The 23,049-nt window shown below is 36.7% G+C and overlaps 1 protein-coding gene across 2 annotated transcripts in view; it reads right to left on the reverse strand.

Moving 5' to 3' along the window:
* LOC149784934 (nuclear pore membrane glycoprotein 210-like) overlaps positions 1-23,049 on the reverse strand; it is a 260,195-nt gene that overhangs the window by 165,977 nt on the left and 71,169 nt on the right. The window contains exons 14-17 of one of the 2 annotated variants that reach the window (XM_089978565.1): positions 11,441-11,524; positions 9,960-10,105; positions 6,755-6,866; positions 4,510-4,530 (exon numbers count right to left, since the gene is read on the reverse strand). In XM_089978565.1, coding sequence (XP_089834691.1) covers positions 4,510-4,530; positions 6,755-6,866; positions 9,960-10,105; positions 11,441-11,524 — 363 coding nt within the window. The remainder of the gene's footprint in view (positions 1-4,509; positions 4,531-6,754; positions 6,867-9,959; positions 10,106-11,440; positions 11,525-23,049) is intronic. The other variant, XM_089978566.1, reaches the window with a different exon arrangement.

The following is a 23,049-nucleotide window of genomic DNA, read 5'->3' on the forward strand; positions in this document are numbered from 1 at the left end:
ATTCAATGTATAAGATTTGTGGGTGAGTATATGGTGTTGATACTCTATTCATGATATACATTAGACATGTATATATAAACATTATACACATATATGTACCAGTTCGTGTTTCTCTAAATAAAGTAATATATGCCTTCTCTATTTTCACTACAGGTGTATTTCTCATTTAATATGCATCGATTTTACCGCCCACATTTATTACCTAACCCCAACTCCCAACTCCCCCATGCAAAAATTTTTGGGGGTACATGCTTCATTTTCTTCAGCTAACTGACCTGGTTACTTATAACACGGTTCGGTCTATAACATGGTCGGGTTCTATGGCTCCCAACTACAGTGTTATAGCGGGGTCACACTGTATATGGCGAGGCAACTACCTTAATTGCTTGGATATTGTGGCTTGAGTCAAGTGTCATTGAAGTAACAGGCCTAGTTCAAATAAAGAAAGTGTCAACCCAATGACTGACAAGTCATCTCTGTCCAAAACATGTCAAATCTGTCCAAAACATGTCATCTATGTCTAAAACTTGTGATGCCTTTGAAATTGAAATGCTGTTCTCAACATGTATTTCATATCAAATGTGCAAGTGTGTTTAATCAAATATATTTTATATGAAATAGTGTCGATAATATTGGTCTATAATCTATTTTTGGATTAAAAAGAATAACTTAATGATTAACATTTTCATCTCAAACATGGATGAATAGTTAATGAAGAATTGATATGCACTCTGTGACTGTTTGTCTAGGATTACCATGCATATGGGTTTAACCAGACTTTTCTATACTAATATAATAATACAAAGGGGTTTTTCTTTGTTCTTTACTTATAATCATCTAACTCACAGAAATTAGTAGTGTTTGAATTTTCACAAAACAAAACAGTACATAGAATGTGAATACCACAATCTTGATGCACAAACTCCTAACATGCAGTAAACACCGATAGAAATGGTTGAGTGGGCCAAGCAAATTCCACGTAAACAGTCCTTTATTAATCTTTTCTGATGAATACATTTAGAAAGGTCACCAACACAGGTTGGCTTATACAATGCCAATTATTATCCCAACAACAAATTCCTAATCAATATCATGGCTTATTCCAATTTTTTAAATAACCATGATTGACAGATTGACCTCTGCATGACAAATAAAAGCAAAATAAAGGATGTTTACACAACACGTCTTTACCAAAACCAAGCCTTTCTACGGAAAACAAATGCTCCATTGTATGGTCAATATGCCAGAGTCACCACATTAAGCAGTAATTAACCAATGTCTGAAGATAATATGTAGAAGTGTACCAAGCTTAATTAATCTCAGATGGCTTGAAAGTTAAAGAGTGAAAAGGAAATATGAAGGAAAACTTACAAATATCAAACCATTACCCTGGCCTTGAAGATAGAACCCCCAATGCAGTACAGGACACGCCTTCTAAAGATGATGTATTAATGTACAGAATTTTGTACCTTGGGCTCAAATGGCTTTAAAGTCATAGAGCTGAAACAGGTGAGATGGCTCAGTGCTCAAAGAATTTTTTTTTAGACACAGGCCAAGTGCTGGTGACAAACTTACAAACCCTGGTTGAAATTCCACAAGCCCAGGCTACAATTTCCACATGCTCAAAATTTCCCCTTTTTTCATATCGTGACACAACGTTGCAATAGCTGCAATGGGAATACAAATTCAATTTGGTTCAATGGGGTATGAAGGTAATACAAGTGTAATTAGTGTTCATTACTACACTCACTAGGGATTGGACGGTCCTGGTGTTCAAACTTCTCTGATGGATTCTCTGAGTGAATCCTGGTCAGAACCGAGTTGACCTATGTCAATGTGTTGTTTGCAGTATGTGTAAAGAATTAATAACAGTTAGCAAACCCACCTCCCTATCTTTTTCTTATTTTGCATGTGTGCTTCAAAAAGCAAAACTCTGTCAACCAAGAGTTCTGAAATTTATTTTTGTTGAGCTTTGCTGATAGTTAATTACGTACTAAATCGGCTTCAAAAATGAATTATACTTTAACACTATTCCAACAACTGAAATGATCATGCTTTGCATTCTATGTATGCAGTAAAATCAGACTTCAAAGAAACTTTGCCATTGTTCACAAGCTCGTCAAAGATATAAAACATGCCTTAAATATTCTCATTCAAGTCAATATGTAATAACTCTTGTTCTTGTACATGCATCTAGCAACTCTTTGATTTACCTATAATGGGTTGTTCCACTTTCTGATCCTACCTATGTAAATTAGCACAATGGGCTCACCCACTACAGCCTTTAAACACCTCTCACTAGCTATTGTCAGCCAATTCAGTAATATGTGAAATGGTAGTTTATAACTGACCTATTTTCCTTTAATTGCTGCTATTGAAACTGCCCACGGGATAGTTTTATTTCAGCTCCAATCATGACTATTTACAGTTTATACATGCTACATATAATAGGCATATACTGAAAGTGGTGGGTTTGGTTTTTTTTATTATAGAAGTTTACTGAAAATTGTGTTTTCATGAAACACAACCATGTAAGAGGTTTTGAAAGTACAAAATCATATTTTCACATGACACACCACGAATCAATTTGAAAGTACAAAATCATAATTTCTCATGACACACCATGAATCAATTTGAAAGTACAAAAGCATATTTTCTCTTGACACACCATGAATCAATCTGAAAGTACAAAATCATATTTTCACATGATACACCATGAATCAATTTGAAAGTACAAAATCGTATTTTCCCTTGACACACCATGAATCAATTTGAAAGCACAAAATCGTATTTTCACATGACACACCATGAATCCAATTTAATTATATTCACATCTCAATTTCAGATAGGACAGTGGTAATCTGATCTAAATTGTGTCGTGTTATGTCAACATCCTGAAAATATATTTACACATTTCATCAGTACGATGAACAAGCCTAATGGGCACCTCACTTAGAATACAGGATGGGCCAATCAAAAATTAGAGAGGTCCAGGGCGTCAGGCTATCAGAATTTTTTAGCGGTGTGGCTGGATGCTTATTCCATGTGTGCTGCTTTCCATGAAAAGGCAGGAACACAAAACAAAGGTCCATAAAATGTGTAACAATTAATTATAATCATAAAAATACTAAAAACACTGACAATGACTATCTCAAACACATGTATGTGTATCTGTCGGTCTGTCAAAATGGTAACTGGGGACAATGTCTCAAACACTCATTTCTGTCTGTCTTTCAAAAAAGGCAAATACGGTGCATGTATGGAGTATCGGCTGATGTCTGTTATCATAGCAATCCTCAGGATCAGACTTATCGAGTTTCGGTTATCAGTGTCCCTTTATACCTCATATCAGCTCCACATACAGGTGTTGGACACTCTTCACAACCCTACAAACTCCCCCATGTCTCTCTTCCTGAGGTATTCCTATAGAAACAATTCAGGGCTCAGCTGGTCACCGTAGGAAGCAGGTATGAAGTATATAGGCATAACAGTTGAGTACATTTAAGTACTGACACAAATAGAGGGTAAAAAGCAAAGCTGTAAATGCACAAAACTTTGCAATGGCAATAAAATTAGCCTATTTCATAAAGGGCCCCTAGAACAGAGCTGGAATGGTACGCTATGCAAGAAATGTCCCAAATGAACAACATGGTGGAAGGAGGGGAGGTGGGTGTTTCTTTCCCCAAATAATGTTAAAAATTAAATGCAGCATCTGCACTGAAAGGAATGCATTTCTACAGGTGTATCAGTTATATGAATGACGCCTAATTGACAATGTTTGATCACATGCTTTAACTCAGTCATCTGATTGGTTCAATATGACAATGTATCTAAATTTAGTTACTAGTTTATTAACATATATTAGCTGCAATGACATCATGTCTAGGCAGAGGACCATAAAAGACAAAGAGGGGCCCAGCAAGGAGCCAGAGAAGGATGCACTGTGTATTACTTAAAGTACATTTAACCAATTAAATTATAAAAGAAAATGTTATTAAATGTTCATCTTTTTTATTTTATTTTTGTAATGGCTGCCATATTTAATCATTTTGATTTAACTGAATGATGTTGATTCTGAGAATATATTACTGAAACAGTGAGCATTTTCAAGAAAATAAAGAAACAAAAAATTTCAAATTTGGATGGGCAATGGACAGAGCTAGACAAATGAAAGGCCATAGCTCACCTTCCTGAGAGAGAAAAAATGCATCTAAAACTACTGCACTGCTAAGCAAGCTACCTGCTGAGGGCTGTTCCAGTAAAATATGCATGGGACCAAGGGAAGGCACTTATAATATAGAATAGTCACCCATAGATGAATTGAGAATTTTTTTTTTTTTTTCATATGAACTCTTTGGGTAATTTGTGTACCCATCATAATTTTTGTAAAGTGCCTTCCTGGGTACCATATATGTTTCAATTCTCCATTTTGAATAAATGCTGGCTTATAAATAAAGCTTATAAACACAAAAAGGAAAGTAAACCATGTTTTATGTGGTGAAAACCTACCTATCTTGCCATCATTATGTACTGAAAAAATTAGACATATTTCTGAAAACAAAACAAACCAACCTATCTTGCCATCATTATGGTACGAAAGTTTCAGCAGACATCATACTATGAAATCTTTATGCAACATTACTATCTAGGATTTATTTACTTACAGTAAAGCACATTGTTGTACAAACTTATTATTTTCTCGTACTAAAGATACTGATTTAAGTGACATGTAAAATGGCAATGTATGTGTACTAATAAATTTACAACTACTTGGAAATAATAAAGTCTGGCTGATGATCAAGTTTGTCATTTTGATGATTTCAGTTTAAAACTGATGAAAAATCAATCAATGAATGTCAATTAGAATGACAGCAAAATGACATCTATGAACTTCAGAAGTGTACTATGTTTCCAATGTTCACAGCTGCCAAAAAGATCCAGATTTGATTAAAACTGTCAAAATAATACAAAGCAAGAACAGGACATTTTACTCCCATTACATGTTTAATAGTTCTCTGTTGACACTAGTATGGTAATGTTGACTTGTAAGATTACTGACCAAGGAGTCTCAGTGACCTCAACCTATGCATTCTTGAACCAAACTGAATATGCATTTTTTTATTGGTTTTAAAATAATGCTGACATTCAGATCAGAGAATCTATAGGATTCTGTATTACCTTTTGTGCAGGCCATCTATAAGACTTGGTCAAGTAACTTACTCCAGAACAAAAGTTATTAGGCAAAACTCATTTTTCTTAGATCTAATTACCCTGACCTTTGACCTTTTGACCTCAAAAACAATAGGCCTCATCTAGAACAAAAGTGCAAGTCCTGCATAAACTTTGGTGAGGGTACTAAAATTATTATTAACAAAAAAGGACATTACTCTTTCCTTCACAGTAAACTTGACCTTGGACTTTTTTACCCCAAAATTAATTGGCCATCCAGAAGATTTCGTAAATGCAGATAGTGGAGAAGTGCTGTAACCATTTTTCTTCTTTCGTCTGAGTGATTTTGAATTTTGACCTTTTCAACCTGCAATCCTCATTCAAACTGCAAACCATCCCGAAACACTGGTAACTGAACATGGTGGAGGACTCAAGTTATTGTTTGGATTTTTTTTTCAACTGATAGACATGTTTCATGCCCCAAGTACAAGTCATCCACAAAGCTTGGAGTGGATGCTATTGTGCATGTAGACAAGCAGGTAGACAACATCATAACATTATGACATCAATATAAACAGACAAAAATCTCATCTTATATTTTTTTATGATTGTTATAAAATATACATATTTACTTAACTATGATGGTTCCAGACCTGCCAACCCAAACAGGACCTTCTCAGTAAGGCAGCTGACTTTTTTCCATAAGTTAGACCAGTTTTCAGTAAGGTAAAAGAAAATATTATGTACTGTTATTGAAAAAGCTGGAAAACCTGCATTTGAAAGTTGAATTGTGTGATTCAAGAACAATGCAACAATGGTAAACAATGTTTAACTACGTGTGTAAAGTTTACCTGAACTTTAATTACCTAAGGTACAGTTTCACAAACTGCAGTTTCAAACCCTACTGAGCTCAATGGTTTCTTGCTATCTCTCAAGACGATGTAAGCCCTTTTTTGTTTTTTAAATTAATTTCCTGTGGGCCGAGACAACAGCAATCAAATTTTCCACCATGTGACATACTCAAATCAACACATGGTGTCCATTAAACATAAATGTTGCCCTTTCTGTTTTTCCCACAAGAATCTGAATATTCTATTTTATTCTTCTGTATTACAAAAAGTTTTAAAGAGGTTTATTGTACCTTTGGTCCTGAAAATGAATTGCTTGATGGACGCCATTTTTAAAAATAAAATAAGCAACAGCTTGATCAACCACACATTTTACATCACAAAATAAATGCAGTTTCAAGCATCTGAGGCACTGCTGTAGTCTGGTTCCCCAGCCAACTCCACTGAATCTAATATGAAACTCCGATCTGAATCAAACACAGACAAACCAGTATCCAGAATTTACTGCAAACAATTGTATTTCCATAATTTATGCTTTTATTCCATAAATCTGCATTTTAAGGGTCACTTCAGTAAGACTTGTAGCATAATTGTAAGGGTTGGCAGATCTATAGTACAACTTTGTCGATAGATCAAATGGCAGCACAAAACACACAGAACGTTATGTGCCACAATTTCAATGTTGGGTTCCAAAACAGTTATTGATTAGCACAAATTATCCATACACAACAACTTACTTATCTCAAAATACTTTGATGAATCCAGAACCCAGGGCTGAGGTCCACCATAAAAAATAACCTCTTTTGATGCTCCAACCGTCACAAGAGCCTCTTTCTCTGGATCTATGGGCTGAAAACAAGTTTCAAATTATTACTCAAGGTCTCATTTTCATTTAATTCAAATTATATTTTTTGAATATCTATTAAAAAAGAATAGCATTGCCTCATTAAAATTTTTAGACTCATAACTGAAATAACATTTTATGCTTGTTACTTCTGTAATATTTCATTCAATGAAAACCACATAATATTGATTGGCATAAATAGTTAACAGGTATGATGACATGTAATTTGCTCAGCTTCTGTACATGACCAATGAATGGTATGAACAAAGTTGTTGCTGTTGTTTTTGGTCTAATACCAATTTTCATCACGTGATACATAACAGCCAGTATATCTGGTGGAGGAAGAACCTGGGAAAATCCTGGGAAGAACCACCAACACACAGGAAGCTACTGGCTATGGCTACGGAATGTGACAAAGTCTAAAATTATATAACTGGTCAAAGTGTCATTAAAATATCTTCAGTGCTTCAAATGTTACAAACTGACAAGGATACAAGCCAAAGTGTTTCATTTTCCTTGCCACAACTTTGGCCTGGGGGTGGGCAAGGTAATAGATGTGACACAATAAACATAATCTATATATGTATACTACAAATAATACTATCATTCAGGTTAGAGAATTTTTAATTCATACTCCATAGATTCAAATCCAGGTCCACCAAAAATTCATGCTACTTAATCGGTGTTATATGCACTCATGTGCAGCAGACACGCTCGCATGACAACATAGTAATTAGTTCTCATCTATCTACAGTCATGCGAGTGTGTCTGCTACACACAAGTGCATGTAACACTGATTAAATAGCATAATTCTTTGGTGATGTGTGCTTAGTTGTGATGGAATATGGGCTGGTGTGTGCAGGTAAGGCGATGGGTGCAGTTTACCTGTGGACCTGGGTTTGAATCTCCATAGAATAGAAATTAAAAATTCTCTAACGTGTATGATAGTAATATTTGTATTAAATATTAATTCTGCCTACTATTATCAAACATTCTCCTATAAAATCCAGGGATAGCACTTTCTGTTCTGTCTGGTGTGTATGTATAATATATATATATATATATATATATATATATATATATATATATATATATATATATATATTGGCTACGGTTTAATTTAAATATCTTTGGTAGCATCTAATATTATATTCTAGATAAAGATACAAGTTACACAACTACATTTTCCATTCCTGTAACCTTGACCTTAATGGAGAGGGCATGACTATATTATGTGATACACCATATATACATGATATAAATGATTAATTCATTACAAATATTTTCAGTGGTTTAAAAGCTGTTCCTGGGACAAAGATTTAAGTTACAGAATTGTGTTGCAAAAGTAATATAATTAAACAGATGTTGAAATGGTCTTGCTGGGTAAATATCCAAATTATCAGGTGGAAATACACATAAAATTGGGATATTAAGTGAATGAATAATAACACGTCTCATTATCTTTCTCAACTAATAACCTTGACCTTTGAACTAGGGGTTCTAATAAGTTTTGAAACCTCAAGTTTCATCAAAATATAATCAGGAGCTAAAAAGTGCTTGCCTGGATCAGGAAACAGAACCATGAGCTGGGAAATATGATTAAATATGTGACACTGTCAAATAAAACTAATAAAGAAAGGAATTTGTTTCATTGTGAAAAATTCTTAAATGATAACCAATGACCAATCCGGTGGCCTTGTGGTTACAGCTTCAGATGCAGGAGGTCGTGGGTTCTAACCCGGCTGAGTCATACCAATGACTTATAAAAATGGTACTAACAGCTGCCTTGCTAGCCACTCAGCATTAAGAGGTTAGTGTTAGGACTGTTTGGCAAGGTGTCAGGAAAATGTGGGTGGGACATCATGTCTGTGGCATGGTGCCCAAGTGTTAGACATCACTATAAACTGCCACACTGCAGACATAGTAGTGATATGAATGAAAAATTCTTAAAGATACATTAAAAACACACAAACACACAATAATCAAACACAACACAGATCTATAATAAACCCTACAACAATATGATTTATATTTCACATAATTCAATTAATACTGTCACTCAATAAGATATTTGTGACCTTGATCTTAAGGTAGGGTTGTGACACATCATCTAGTCATAATTCATACCTGGTCAAAGTTTCATGAAAATCAAAAACTGTTATAAAGTTATGAGCCAGACAAGCAAATGTTAACAGACAGATGGACATACAGACAGACAATGCCTTAACTTAATATGCTTAACTTATGATAGACATATATAAAAAAAGCCATGATACCGTTCATTTTATTTACACCAGTATAAGGTATAAAAAGCCAGAATGTATTAATCAATGCAAGTGTTCGTCAACTATTCTACAACACATGTCCCTACTTTAAGTTTCATTTAATATCCTGTTGTTTCTCTGTGTCAGACTGCATTCTGCTGGAATGAATTATGTTCCAAAGTTTGGAATTTTCTGTGTTACGGAGTCATGGTTGTGTTCATATCAACACTAATTATATCCACATTCTGCAGATACAGGTTATGTCCAACATCTGTCCCTCTATTGGTCAGTGTGTCCTTGCATTCATCACTGTTATTCTTGTAACCTGAGCTCCACCTACAGGAAAACTGAGGGATATTGGTCATATCTGGATTGATAATGTAGTACAACACAAGTTTTGTATCCTGGATGTAACCCCTTCCCCCACCCCCTTTCAAATGTACAATGAAACATTCAATGAAAAGTTCTAATGAATTGTTATTCACATGATAGTAAAATCTATCTTTTATTATTACAACTGCCAAGAGCAAAGTAGATGCCCCTGACATTATAAGTGTGGTAATGCGTATAGTCCTGGAGTGTAATTCAAGCTGAATGAAAGGTCATGTGACGTAGGATTTGCTTGTGGATGTACCGTATATACTCCTAAGTCAGGTTCAAATGAAAAGAACACAGACCCTAAACAGTGATCACATAATGCATAATAGTGGTTTATGTTGCTTGTTCTATTGATTACTCTGCCTGCACATTATTCAATGTCACATGGTTTGCAGTTGTACTGAACTTATAAGGCAGTATATACAGCAAAGTACATGTATTTAATATGTGCATTACCTGAAGAGGCTCATAAGCTGCTATTGTTAATACTGAGTCCAGAATCACTCCCTCATGCTCATAGGAGGCTCTGACCTTTGTAGGACCTTGATGAAGTGCTTTGACCTTTACTGTTCTACATCCCTCCCCACTAGTTTGAAGAAAGGCTGAAATAGTAGTGGTAAAATAAGTACAAGTCATTCTGAAGGTGAAACATAACAATTGCTTAGTTTGATATAACAATATATATCAATATTACAAATTAAATTTATAAGAATACGGACTGTCACTTACCAGAACAAGCATTCAATGACATTTCTAAATTTAAAGGAAGAAAAAAAAAATAAGCAAAAGAGTCAAAGGAATTGGAGAAAAATATGCAAAGTAAATTCTCAAAACTGATGCATCTGGCTTTTATCGTCAGACAAGATACATGTTTTGTTCCAACGAAGATTATCATAATATGATTAAAACCTTCCAGCCATACCCATGTAATTTAGGTCCCTGAGAAAGTCTGTTGTAGAGAATTATTTCACTATTTGTCTTAAAAGTTATATACAATATCAAAACTTCACTTAAAATAAAGAAAGACCAAATCATTTTTTAAATGAATACAAATAATTTTTGAGAATAATACAGTCTTCCAAAATAAAACAGTCTTAGCAATTTTTGTTTTGACAAAAATCAACAAATTTGAAGTCTGTATTTTAAAACACATTTTTTCACACTGGCTGTAAGGGCTAATGTTGGCTACGTATGAGCATTTGTCTCCTCAGATCCCTGTCAACAGTACCTACCCATGAGAAATGGCAAAACTGGTGATCTCTGTGTACAGGTTCACCTTTAAAAATTGTTTTTAGAATCACATACCATGCACAAAATATCATTGTCATTAATGTTATTATTATTATTATTTTTATTTGTTGCTGTTGTTATTATGTATATCAATATATTTTGCTAATGTTTCTCCATGACTGTTGATTGTACTTCAAGATAATGTTCATTTGTAAATAACATTTTTACAAATCTAACATTTGTCCATCATCTTAAACTGTATATAAGATGAGTTCAAAATATTCTAGAAACAATTTGATGGTATGTTCCAACTGACTTTGAGGGAATTCCAGAACATTCTAGTGTGTCTTAGCTCAAGTGAAGTATGTATGCACAGAAGCTTTCTAAACAAGGATTCACCCGTGTTGTTCCTGTTGTGAGACCAATCTGTGGAATCATTTCTGCTCTGATATTATTTGGGATAAATCATTTAAATTAGCCTTTGGAATTACAAAGTGCTCATTGTCTTCTGGATTAATACATTATATTGGAACTATTCTGAATTCATTCAAAGACATTCTGGATTGTATCATTTGTACATCAGGACATTCAGGACTTTTGGAATTCATTCAGAACATTCAATACTTTTCGACTTGTGTTAGGACATTTAGGATTATTTGGGATAATCAATGGCATAACTAATATTTGATGCAAAACAAAGAACTTACATTCCACATATTCAAATATGGAGCTTTCACCAAATGTGACATTCAGTGGCATTCTTCTACAGTCTGCAAATGCGAACAATTCCCCTGTAAAAGAAAAAAAAAATCATAAAAGTAAAATTTGAAAATCTGTCAAAATGAGTATTAAAAAAAATGATCAGCAAAACGTTTTCAGTAATCAGGCTAAACAAATGGGCCCAGAAGGCCCCAATTATATTTAAGGAAGTTTCAGAATCTGGACTAATCAGACTTGTGTGAGACATCAAAAAAGTCCTTATTTGGTCAAAGAAAGTCCCTATTATTAAAACAAAAAGACACATCAAAAAGATTTTTACTTAGATGATTTAATAATATGAAAATCTGGATCGTAATATTAATTTACCAACAGCACTGTAACAAAGCAAAGGTATCCTTTTAAGCTATTTGGAAAAGGAAATATGATTCTCCAAATGCTTTCTCCAGAGGGAACTGTTTCCCTATAGTGCTGTCTGGCAGAGAACAGTTCCCGAGTCAAAGGGAGATAATAACAATATATTTAGTACTTTTCATTCCAAAATAATGACATAATTTGACACAGGTGTTTGACAATAGTGCTCACTGGAACTTGTGTAATGACCATAGCCAGTTATTCTGCAGTCAATAGATAAATCCCTGTAGTTAGCCAATGAGAACCTAAGAATTGATCACATGTTGAACTTGATATAAATAGCTGTATTTCAGCTGAGAAACTAATTTTTGGAGCAAAATATGAATATTTTCCCTTGATAATACTTGTCTGATTGCAATATGTTAAGAGTACATCCAGTGCTTTACAAATCCAGCCTCACCACACCTCACAAGGTAGGAAATGCATTCACCACAACATTTGGCTTATTTTAGTAGCACAAGTGCTAAATAGCCATTCACTTGCCATGATACAAGCCACATTAGAGTTGTCTTTCCTTGAAAAGAACCATCTGCTTGCCATGATATAAGCTTTATTAGAGTGGTCTTTCCTTGAAAAGAGGAATGCATTAGTGCTAAATCCCATCAACTACCTGTTACTATTTAAGTGTATGTTCATGTTCTTCCTGAGATGTAACTTCAGGAAGGGTATGGGAAGAACTCTGCATAATATGAATGGATAAGAATTTATATTTAAAAAGTATATTTTACAATGAAATTTGATTTTATTCTTCAATCAAGTTATGGAGGCCCCGAGTGGCCGAGTGGTCTAAAGCGCTCTCCGTTATGGATCGCTGCCATCTCACCTCTGCGTGGGTTCGAGTCTCGGATTTGGCTAATGTGGGTATGTGAGAAAGCTTGCCAGTAGCTTCTCAAGGGTCGGTGGTTCTTTCTGGGGATTTCCCGGGTTCTTCCTCCAAAATTAATACTGGCCGCCATGTATAGCCTATCGTGTGCTGAAAAATGGAATTAAACCCTAAAAAACTACAACAACAACATCAATCAAGTTACCCAATCATAATATGTTAGAAATATTGGTAAGATGAAGAGGGTACTCCCTCCCCTTACCTTCAAGTTAGTACTGATTCCAGTCTATAATATGTGAAGCAACTTCATGTAAAATAAGGGCTAGAGTTAGCACAAGGTTACTTGATCATTGTGGCTTTTAGCTGTAAGATGTCAGATACTCATTCAAACAGTGCTAATTGTTTGAAAGATGGTTGGTCTTTCATGGTTAAGAGATCACTCAGAAGAATCGTCAGGCAAAGGGAGTGATGATCAAGCTGGTGAAGCAGGTGAAATGTGATAATTAATGACACAAGAAGTCCAGCAATTTGAGAATTTGATCTCCAAATAATTATTCTTTCTGTCATCAAAAGTCTTGGAATTGAAAGCCATTAAAGCCAGTAATGGGTCACAATGGAGGCTGAACCAGTAATGGATCTTTTCAGTGCCAACCTGCAATGCTTCCATGGGTCCAGTACTAAATTATTTTTGGAGATGGGATCACCAAATCCAATGCAGGTTACATTTGGCATCCTTAACAGAACCATGGCTAGAATTGGTCTGACCAGGTGTCAGACACAGATGCTGTCAGAAATTGTTGTGGGGGTTTTTTTTGGGGGGGGGGGGGGGCAGGGCGATGGGTCAGGAGTAGGGTGGATAAAATAACAGTGCAGTTGACAGGAATAAGACGAAAGCATATATTGACTCTATTCAGACACCAGGAAGCTGAGATGCCAAGCCTTTTTTTAATCACATCACTCTGTGCTTTCGTCTTTTTAGTTTGAATCATAATAACGGTTTCAAGCTCTTCTGGAGTGTCATCAAAAAGTAATGTTGTTGATTTTGTTGTTTGGATTTGATGCCATTTTTCAGCACAAGATAGGCTATACATGGTGACTAGTATAGCTGGTAGAAAAAGAACCCTGGAAAACCCTGGTAAGGACCACCATCCCACTGGAAGTTAATGGCAAGATTTCTCACATACCCATATTTGCAAAAAGTATTAATTTAATAAATGTTTGGTGATGACACACCACTGGATTTTCACTCTATTGATCTTCTTCAATTTGCTACACCACTGTAAGAGGCAATTCAATTGGAATACCTCCATACAGAGCTGCCACCCCTCCAGATTCGCAGTTAGTGAAAAGAGAAATAAAAATTAGTGAATTCTGAACACAATTAATGATAAATTATACCATGACACAAGCTCCATCCACTTTGATGGTCAGTACTGCATTATATGATAATCCCAAATTAAAAATAAAACATAATATTTACATTGATTACAAGTACAAATTTGCTGCTAAATTTACTGATATACACAAACGTCATGCTATTTGTCATGATATGATGCTGTAGCACTTCCTCAATTGGGCCATGGTAAATTTGTTTTCAAAACAGTTCAGGCTTCTTGCCTGCTGTTTAATCTTGGTGACTAAAATTGTTGCAAATTTTCAGCACCTAAGAAGGCACTAAAGTTTGTCTTACATTTCCTTACAATGGGAATACTCTTTCATTGTCATTGTTGTTGATCTCCATCTGAGAATGGCAGGTTATATTCAACATGAAAACTCACAATGTTTCAGCATTTGTAACTTGCAGGACTTGAGTAGTTGGCTTAAGTATTCAGAGCTGTAATCTGTGCATTTTGCAAGCATTGTGCTTTTCATATTGTTCTGATGCATGCCCACTGGGGCTTGTGTCATTGCTCACAATTTATCTGTCATACAATATTATTATAGTACATGTATGATCGGTAAATTGTAAGCAACAATATAAGCCTCTGTCACAGTGCACATTCCCAATTCTAAAATTTGTGGCATAATACTGAGTACTGTATGAAAAGCATAATGTACATTGATGTTTGATGGCTGAATGGATGGCCAAGTTTTGGTGTACTCTAATCTATATTTCATTTTTTGTGGGATACATATCTTTTTCCATGAAGGTTAAAACATTTTAACTGTAGTGTAGCCTAATTACAAAATGGTATTAATCCATTAAGATGAAATGTCAAACGATTAACGATTAGTTAATGTCAAACGATTAACGATTAGTGGTGGTCTGCGCATGTGCGGAAAAGTATGAACTCCAGCAAATTACGATCCATGCTATACTTTCGATATCTGAAAAATTCCTACACTCGAAAAAGCTGTCTTCATTTGGTGTTTGTTTATAAAAAATTACAGCTGCTACAAGAATGTACATGTGCCAAAAAATAATCAGTTGGGCCCTGACTTTCTTCACAAGTATTTGTAAAAATTCTGCTCTAAATATAGATTATATACTTTACAATGCTTGCTACAGGGCAAACTGTAACAATTTTGATATAGTTCTACTACTAACATTGTGACTAGCAATACAGGACAGTTATGGGTATCAGTGACCACTGCTGCTTTTTTGAATAACACTTAATAGGATAAAATTTATTTATTCACGATTTAATCTGATTAAGAAATCGGGAATTCATGATTTTATTGTTGCATGCTGGGTGAATCCGTGAACAGCTATCAAGAATCATGAAATTCAAAATTGTGAGGGTTGGCAGGTCTGTCCATAGCTTCTGCATAAACCAAACCAGTTCTCAATCACACAAGTGTTTGCATGTGAAACACAATGTAAACCTAAAGATAAACCAATTAACTGCATGGATAAAAGAGCAAAAAGATGATGATTTAATCAACATTTATTCTGAATAAACTAAAAGTTCATGGATTTGCTACAACAGCCATAGAAGCAGCAAGTAATATGTGCCCAATTTGGTTTTCAAAGTTGCATGACTCTCAATCATTTTTACTAGAATCCTTTAATCCCATTGTCTGCCAGCATTGCAACAGACACTGTCTTGATCTGAAATCTGGAACTGGGTAAAAATGGAAAGGTAGATCACTGTACCCAGTCCTTGTGCTGAAGGGTATAGGCTTAGACCGTAAAAGAGCTGAAGTGGACAGAGTCTAGATATACCTAGTGCCAAAGATTGGTACTGGCTATCAGAGAAATGATCACCAAAGCCATGTGGTGATGGGTTGTCCAGAACTGGTCCAATCGGATCACCATATCATGGCTTGGGCTAGTTGATGAATGGTGAAAAGGTCTGGTACTGGAATCATCACCATAACTAGTACACAGGTGATGGGTTGTCCAGAACTGATACAAGCAGGTCACCATTCTATGCCGATACTAACTAAGTTATTCTCAAAAGCGCTGATATACTCTGGATGTTGCACTGCGGATGACTGCACAACTGTAACTGTTGGGGAGGCCCATGATGGTAAAGACAGTCATATCTCCTTCTGAACTGGCAATCTTTGCAACTCAAGTGACTAGCCCAATAGGAAGCTGCAACTGAGGCAGCATCACTGATGGCGTCCACATTATTGACTTAGTGTTTCTTGACTGTTCACGTCAACCTGGGAAAACTGCTTCGCCAAGACAGTCAGCCAAATCTTTTCAGAACAGTAAAACCAAACACTACAAGCATGATTTGAGTGTAACACCCTATAGCTTATATAAGAGGACCAATTATCTTCCATCAACTTGAATCTTTAACAAATCCCATACTAAATCCTACCCACTGTTGTTGATACCTAAAATTAGTGAAAGCAAAACACTAACATATACAAGTGAAACCAGTTAATTATCACACTGAGCTTACTGTGAAGTGGACACAATGAAACATGAAAAATGCCAGAGAAAATTACATAAATGTTCTTATTACTAGGAATAAATTATCATTTACAAGACACAGCTTAGAAAAAGGGTAATGTGTTGAGTCAAACAATAAGTACTATGGACCAAAGGATCGGAAATTAATTGGCTTTTGATATGAAGGAGTTTAAAAAAACAGAATTACAAAATTTTCATCTATGATAAATATAGAACTTTTGGTATCTGACACATGGTGTAAACTTCCCAATGTTTGAAAACCCTTTACTGTCATTCAAACCAGTGGAAAGATACAATTTGTGAGGTCTGTTGTAAAAGCATGCTGAACTGGCATGTGCAGATAATAACTGATAATGGACTTCAGTAGCGGCATGCAGATAACTAACATGCTTGCTGCTTAAATAAACCAAAATATGGAGCAAACACCCCTTTAAGATGGGGGGGGGGCTGGATTTGCAAGGTAGTAAATATAATTATTAAAGGGTAATTAAATTTACGTATTGCATACATGACAATCCCTGGTGAGCAAAAAGTGTAATCCAAGCAGACAAAAAGAGTAATCCAAGCAGAAAAAGAGTTATCCACATATAGCATAATAAAATTCAATGAGCATATGTACAAAATGATTGATTTACCACTTCTGGTCTTTTAACATCAGCTACTGCTTCAAATTTTCATATAAAGAACATGGAGCTTTAAAAAGCAACAGTCTCTCATTGTATTTCAAAACACTTTGTACCAGCTGAGATTATGAATGTTTTGCACACCAGAAGAGAACCAATGCTGGGTTACAGAGAATGGATCTGTATTCAGTTTTACTTTTGTTAACAATACTGTACAATCTCTCAGTCAGCATTAGAATGGTAAAGAACCAATATTCCTTTCATAACCTGACAAAGAAGAGGAAATATATATCTTCCAGTTATTGGATCTTTTAGCTGGGAAATAAGGTGCCATTGCACATCAACTCGCTCTGCATATAGTTTATCATCAGGTAGAATGCCAACTTGATACTTCACGGGTTCTCCTTCTAATTTATCAGAAGCCTTTCTTGCAGCAAGGTGCATCATATGACAGGGACAACCTGATATGTACAATGATGGAGACATCTTTCAAAATATAGAATGCAACTCCTTTATCCTTTATGAATCAGAGTCATCACTGATGTATTATCATCTGAAAACACCATACAGTTCTGCCAACTTGTTTATTCAAAGCATTATCAAGCAAATAAAAAAAATGTTTTCTAAAGTGGAATCTACTGTTAATTCTGGTAATTTATACACAACAAAACACAGATCCAGTTAAAGTTTTTATTTATAATTATACTGTTTGCCAAGGAGGACTATCTGCTGCTACTTATGAAACTGTTTTGTTCATTCTGTCAGTGAGTGATTCAGCGGCTACTGAATGGTACAACGTGGTTGTACAGCGGTCACAGCTGGTCTGTGAAACTCCCTGACAGAATGTTATGGATAAGCCTTGAGTAAAGTTTCTTCAGCGGAAACTGAAGGAGCCCAGCGAAGACTGGGCTGTCCAACAAAGGTTGGGATGACAGCGGCAGCTGTGTGGACTTCACTCAGTGGTTTAGTCTGAATACACCATATAGTGCTGACATTAGATTCTTGGGTGAATAAACAGAATGGAATGAAGTGAATGCCCTAAGAAAACATATGTGCAGTAGATGTTGTCCCCCAAGAATTAATAGTTGGGAAGCCTTCAGTATTCAATGAAGAAAAAGAAAATAATGTTTATACAACATGCGCATATCAACAGTAATGGAAAAGAAAGGTATACAAGCATATATCAATCTATGAATTATGATAAATGTCAAGAATGTCCCGGAGTGGTTCCATGCCTGTCTTGGAATACAGTAAAGATGAACTATGGGAATTTGAGAATGGAAACGACCAAGTTACCACATCCAATTCCGAGAGAAGCAAGATGATCACATCCATGAAATGGGTAGAAGAATTCCACAGAATGCAATAACACCTCCAGGAATAAAGAAACTAAATGCATGTATGGCTATGAAAAATATGGATATGCACAAGTGCCACACAAAGAACACTGGTATCACACGCGTGCAGAAATCCACACATAATGGATAGGCACAAGTGCCACGCAAATGACACTGGTATCACATGCGTGCAGAACTCCTAACACAATGAATACAGAAACATAATGAACCACTATGTGAAACTGGAGCCCCAGCAATTATATCACATGGTACTGTAGCGATGAACTGGATCCAGAAACACACATCCAGGATGGAAAAAACAGTGTCAATGTGAGACCTTCCATCCCTGAAGGTTGAATGCAGCATGATCATGGTCACTGTGTATTACTATCTGCATCAGTTGCCATGGGCTTCTGCGCTGCCCGGATAGTACCCGAGGGTGTGTGAATGTACCTTGTGTAACAATCCGAAGACCACCGGCCCAGAACTTTAATTATATGGTCTTCCAGCCGGGCCACTGCCGCTGAAGTAGCTGCACCTATACAGAATGAATGGCCACTATACTGGGAAGTGTCCAGTCCCATCTTACAGTAGACAAGTCACATATGATTAAGGAACACAACTCTTGATAACGCTTGACCTGTAGTCGTAGTGAAAAGTGGGGCATATAGCTGTGGTGATGAACGTCTCCTGAATTGCATGAAAGTCTTCAGAGCAGAATATGGACATATAGCATGACCCATGGCATGTAACTGAATGATCACACCCCTACGAAACAGGTCTGTTTTTGATGATTTTAACTTCAGGAAAGCAGTTTCTAGGTGGAAGTGCACATCACCCACGCAGAGATGAATGGTTGGATCAAAGGAATCCTGAATAGTGAATTCCCCACATCTAAAAAATCCGAAGAAAGCAACTATGCAGATAGTCAATAATATCAAATCTGTGTGTGTGTCAAACACACCTCCTTGCAGAATTGTGCAAATGCTTGTCAGGATGTTGTATGTAATAGGCTTGCGCAGTTTTGCAGACGAACCTTGGGTTTTTTTGATGGCCTTTAGGATGGTGGCAAGACACATCATATTATTTCTGTCTCTGGTGAATGGCGATTGCCTACCAGCCTGCATGTACTTGAACCTAATGCCACAGAGGTACAATTTTATTGTAGAATGCTTTAAGTTGAGGGCTCTTGCGCAATGTGTCACAAAGTATACTAAGGTGTTCTCCGTAATATCTGGCAAAAGTTGCCTGCTTTAGGCAAAGCCACGCATCAGCATGAAGGTCCTAAAAACGTTGAATGCAGTGTTGTAGGCGATTTGTGTAGCGGGACTCAAGGCCTGGTTCCATAACAAGTTTACCTCTTTATCCAGGTAAATAAGACCTCCGTGGGTGGGGGGCATTTGAATTGTTGCAGATCTGCATCCGGAGCCAGTGCATGAAATTTCTGAATCTGAAGGCAGGACAAGAAATCAGCTTTAGTATTGATAATTCCTGGAATGTGTTTGGCAGAAAAATGAAAGTTACAAGAAGCCGCACACCATGTAAGTTTATGCATGAATTTCATTATGTGCATACATTTTGATCTCCCTTTTTTAAGTATATTCACTGTGGCCATATTATCGCATGTAAATATTATGCGTTTGCCTGCCCATTCTGCACCCCAAATAATGGCAGCCACAACAATAGGATACAACTCCCTGAATGCCATAAAGAAATCATCCTCCACACAAAAAAGCATTTGAAGATGATCTGACCATGCAGCTGCAAACCAGTGAGTTTTGAAATAACCCCCATACCTTACTTTGATGAAGCATCTGTGCATAATTCAAAATTGTCCAATGTAGTGGACTGATTATCAAGAAACACAGAAACTCCATTCCAGGAAGCTAAAAATTGGTGCCACATGTATAGTTCCTCTCTGCAATTTGCATCCAAGTGTATGTAATGATCGAGTTCCCTGACCTTGGCAGATAGTCGTACGAGATATGACACAAATGCATGCCCTGGTAGGATAACACGAGTAGCAAAATTTAAGTGGCCCAGTAAATGGAGCAGTTCTCGCTTGCAGACGCTTCGATTGTTAAGAAATTGTTTAATGTAGTTCCCAATACGCTACACTTTATTCTGTGGTAAACGTGCTTGCATTTTCTCAGAGTCCAAAATTATTCCCAAATATTCTATAACTGTACATGGGCCAATGGTCTTGCTTGGAGCTGTAGGAATCTTAAATCTGTTGAAAAAAAGAGTCAACAAAGCCATCGTTCTCTCACCACATGCCGAAGGAGGATCTATTGTAAGAAAATCGTCAAAGAGGTGCAAGATGATGTCAATACCATAATAATGTTTTGCTATCCAACAGATCGCCTGAGATAATGTATCAAATAATTTTGGACTTGAACGTGACCCGAATATGGGAGGCGAACATAAACATAATAATTTCCCTCCACTTTATGCAGAACAAGTGCCATTGTGAAGGTGCAGTGGGAATCTGTTTCAAAGCATCTGAAATGTCAGTTTTGCACATAAAAGATCCCTTCCCATAACTCTGAATAATTCGAATGGCATCATCAATCTTGACGTAGCTTAGGGAACATCTATCCTTGTCAATAAGTTCATTGATACTTGTATGCGCATGATCACCATGGGGAAAGGACAGGTCAATGATAAGTCTCTTCTTTTTTGAATATTTTCCTTCTGCAATGCCGATAGGACTGACTCTATATTCTTGATATGGTGGAGATAGGAAACGGCCAAGCATGAAACCTTTGGCACATTCCTTTGCCAATAACTGATCAACAATATATGGTTGTTTAGAAACAGAAAGCAAGTTTTTGCACTCTTTTGTAGGCAAGTGAGTTTTTTGCACCATTGTGTCAAAACCGTGTTTCAGACTGAAAGACAAATATATAACGAAGTTCTGATCTGGATGATTACGGAGTTCATGCTGCAATATGTTAATATCAATGGAGGTGGAAGCATGTGGCAAGAAAGTAGGTCAGATTTGTTGCATCTTATCTGGCACTGATTTACGATGGGTACTGATATTACGTGTACCCGTGCTGGTATAACTTTGTAATGTATTGTTTGGGCATGCAGCTGCCCCATGCGTTTTGGCCCTGCACTGAATGCAGGTATGCAAGAACTGGCAGTTAGTACGGTGGCAACCGCGTATGGAATTAAAATTGTTACAAAGTTCTTTTCCATCCATCATCTGTCTAGGCAGACCGTACTTGTCAATATCCAGTTTTTTCTGTTGGCTATGTTCATGGCCGTGCATGTTTGTTGTGGGCAAAAATCGGTTGAGTGAGCAACAGAATGGCACGTGTTACACGACGTCGTTTTTCGGCCGCCAATCAATAACTGAAGAGTTGCCTGATCCCTCATAGCCCAGTTTACTTTAAGTCTGTAGTCACGCAGGGCAATAGCAGCTTGACTCAAGTAGACGTTATGGTAGTCATAGAAAATGTCCCCATATGCATTGGAAATTTTAATAATGTCGGCCTCATACATGTCCAATTCATGTCGTCTGTTGGGGTAGACTGAACAGATGATACATTTAAATTTGCCGAAAGCCGTTATAAACTCACTTAGACTGAGCCGCTTATGTAATCGGGGATCATTCTTCCCAGCCTTGTTATCCTGATTTAATAGGTCCGATTCAAAGTGTGGTAGCAAAAGAGTAGCAAGACTGACGTGCTTACCCTCGAGAATCTGTTTCCGCTGGCTTTCGGATACCATGTCGATTGCTGGTAGTATTTCCGGCAAAACTCCTTGAGACTGCATCAGCTGATCGAGCGACAATGCAGGCTGGGCTACTGGCAATGAAGAAAGATGCATAGAGCTGGTTATGAATAACTCCAAAGAAGACGCCTGTTGTTGTACCATAATGGTGGTAATTGAATTATTTAGATCCACGATTGAACGCTGAATGAAGTTGACTGAAGTCATTATGTTGGCTGAAGTCAACGTGTTTTCAGCAATGGTGGCCATGTTGGAAGTAGCTCCTACTTCCGGAATACTACACTGTATTGCCGTTTCCGCTTCATTGTATCCCTCTGTTGCATTAGCAAGAACAACTGTCACACTAAGGCGACTTCAACATGGAGTTAGCTGTGGCATGAGGGATGCCGTTTCTACTTCCGACTGACGTATGCTGGGTTGCCCGCGTGGTTGGCTGTCCCTCGATTGTCTCAGTACATGATCAGCAGGCTGTGAACTCATGGAAGGTACATTATCCATATATAGCTGCCTCAAGGTGTGCTTCGGGAGAGTAGAAGACACTTTAATGCCAATGGACTCTAGTTTCCGCTTTAAATAGAGAGTAGTCCAGTTGAACGGATTGTCCAAGTCGTATGGGACTGACCTCTGTCTTGTAGAGCATGACGCCATTGTTTGCAAACAAATAAACTCCCAAAGGGTACAATGAATGGCAGTTAAAACGTCCGATGAAATCCCGGAATAGGATGATACATATAAACTAGGAATTGTAGATCCGGTAAGAATGGTACGCATTGTTGAAAGTTAGCAAAAGATG

This window comes from Sinohyriopsis cumingii, chromosome 13 (genome assembly GCF_028554795.1).
Source record: "Sinohyriopsis cumingii isolate HCF-2022 chromosome 13, ASM2855479v2, whole genome shotgun sequence".
Lineage (NCBI taxonomy): Eukaryota > Metazoa > Mollusca > Bivalvia > Unionida > Unionidae > Sinohyriopsis > Sinohyriopsis cumingii.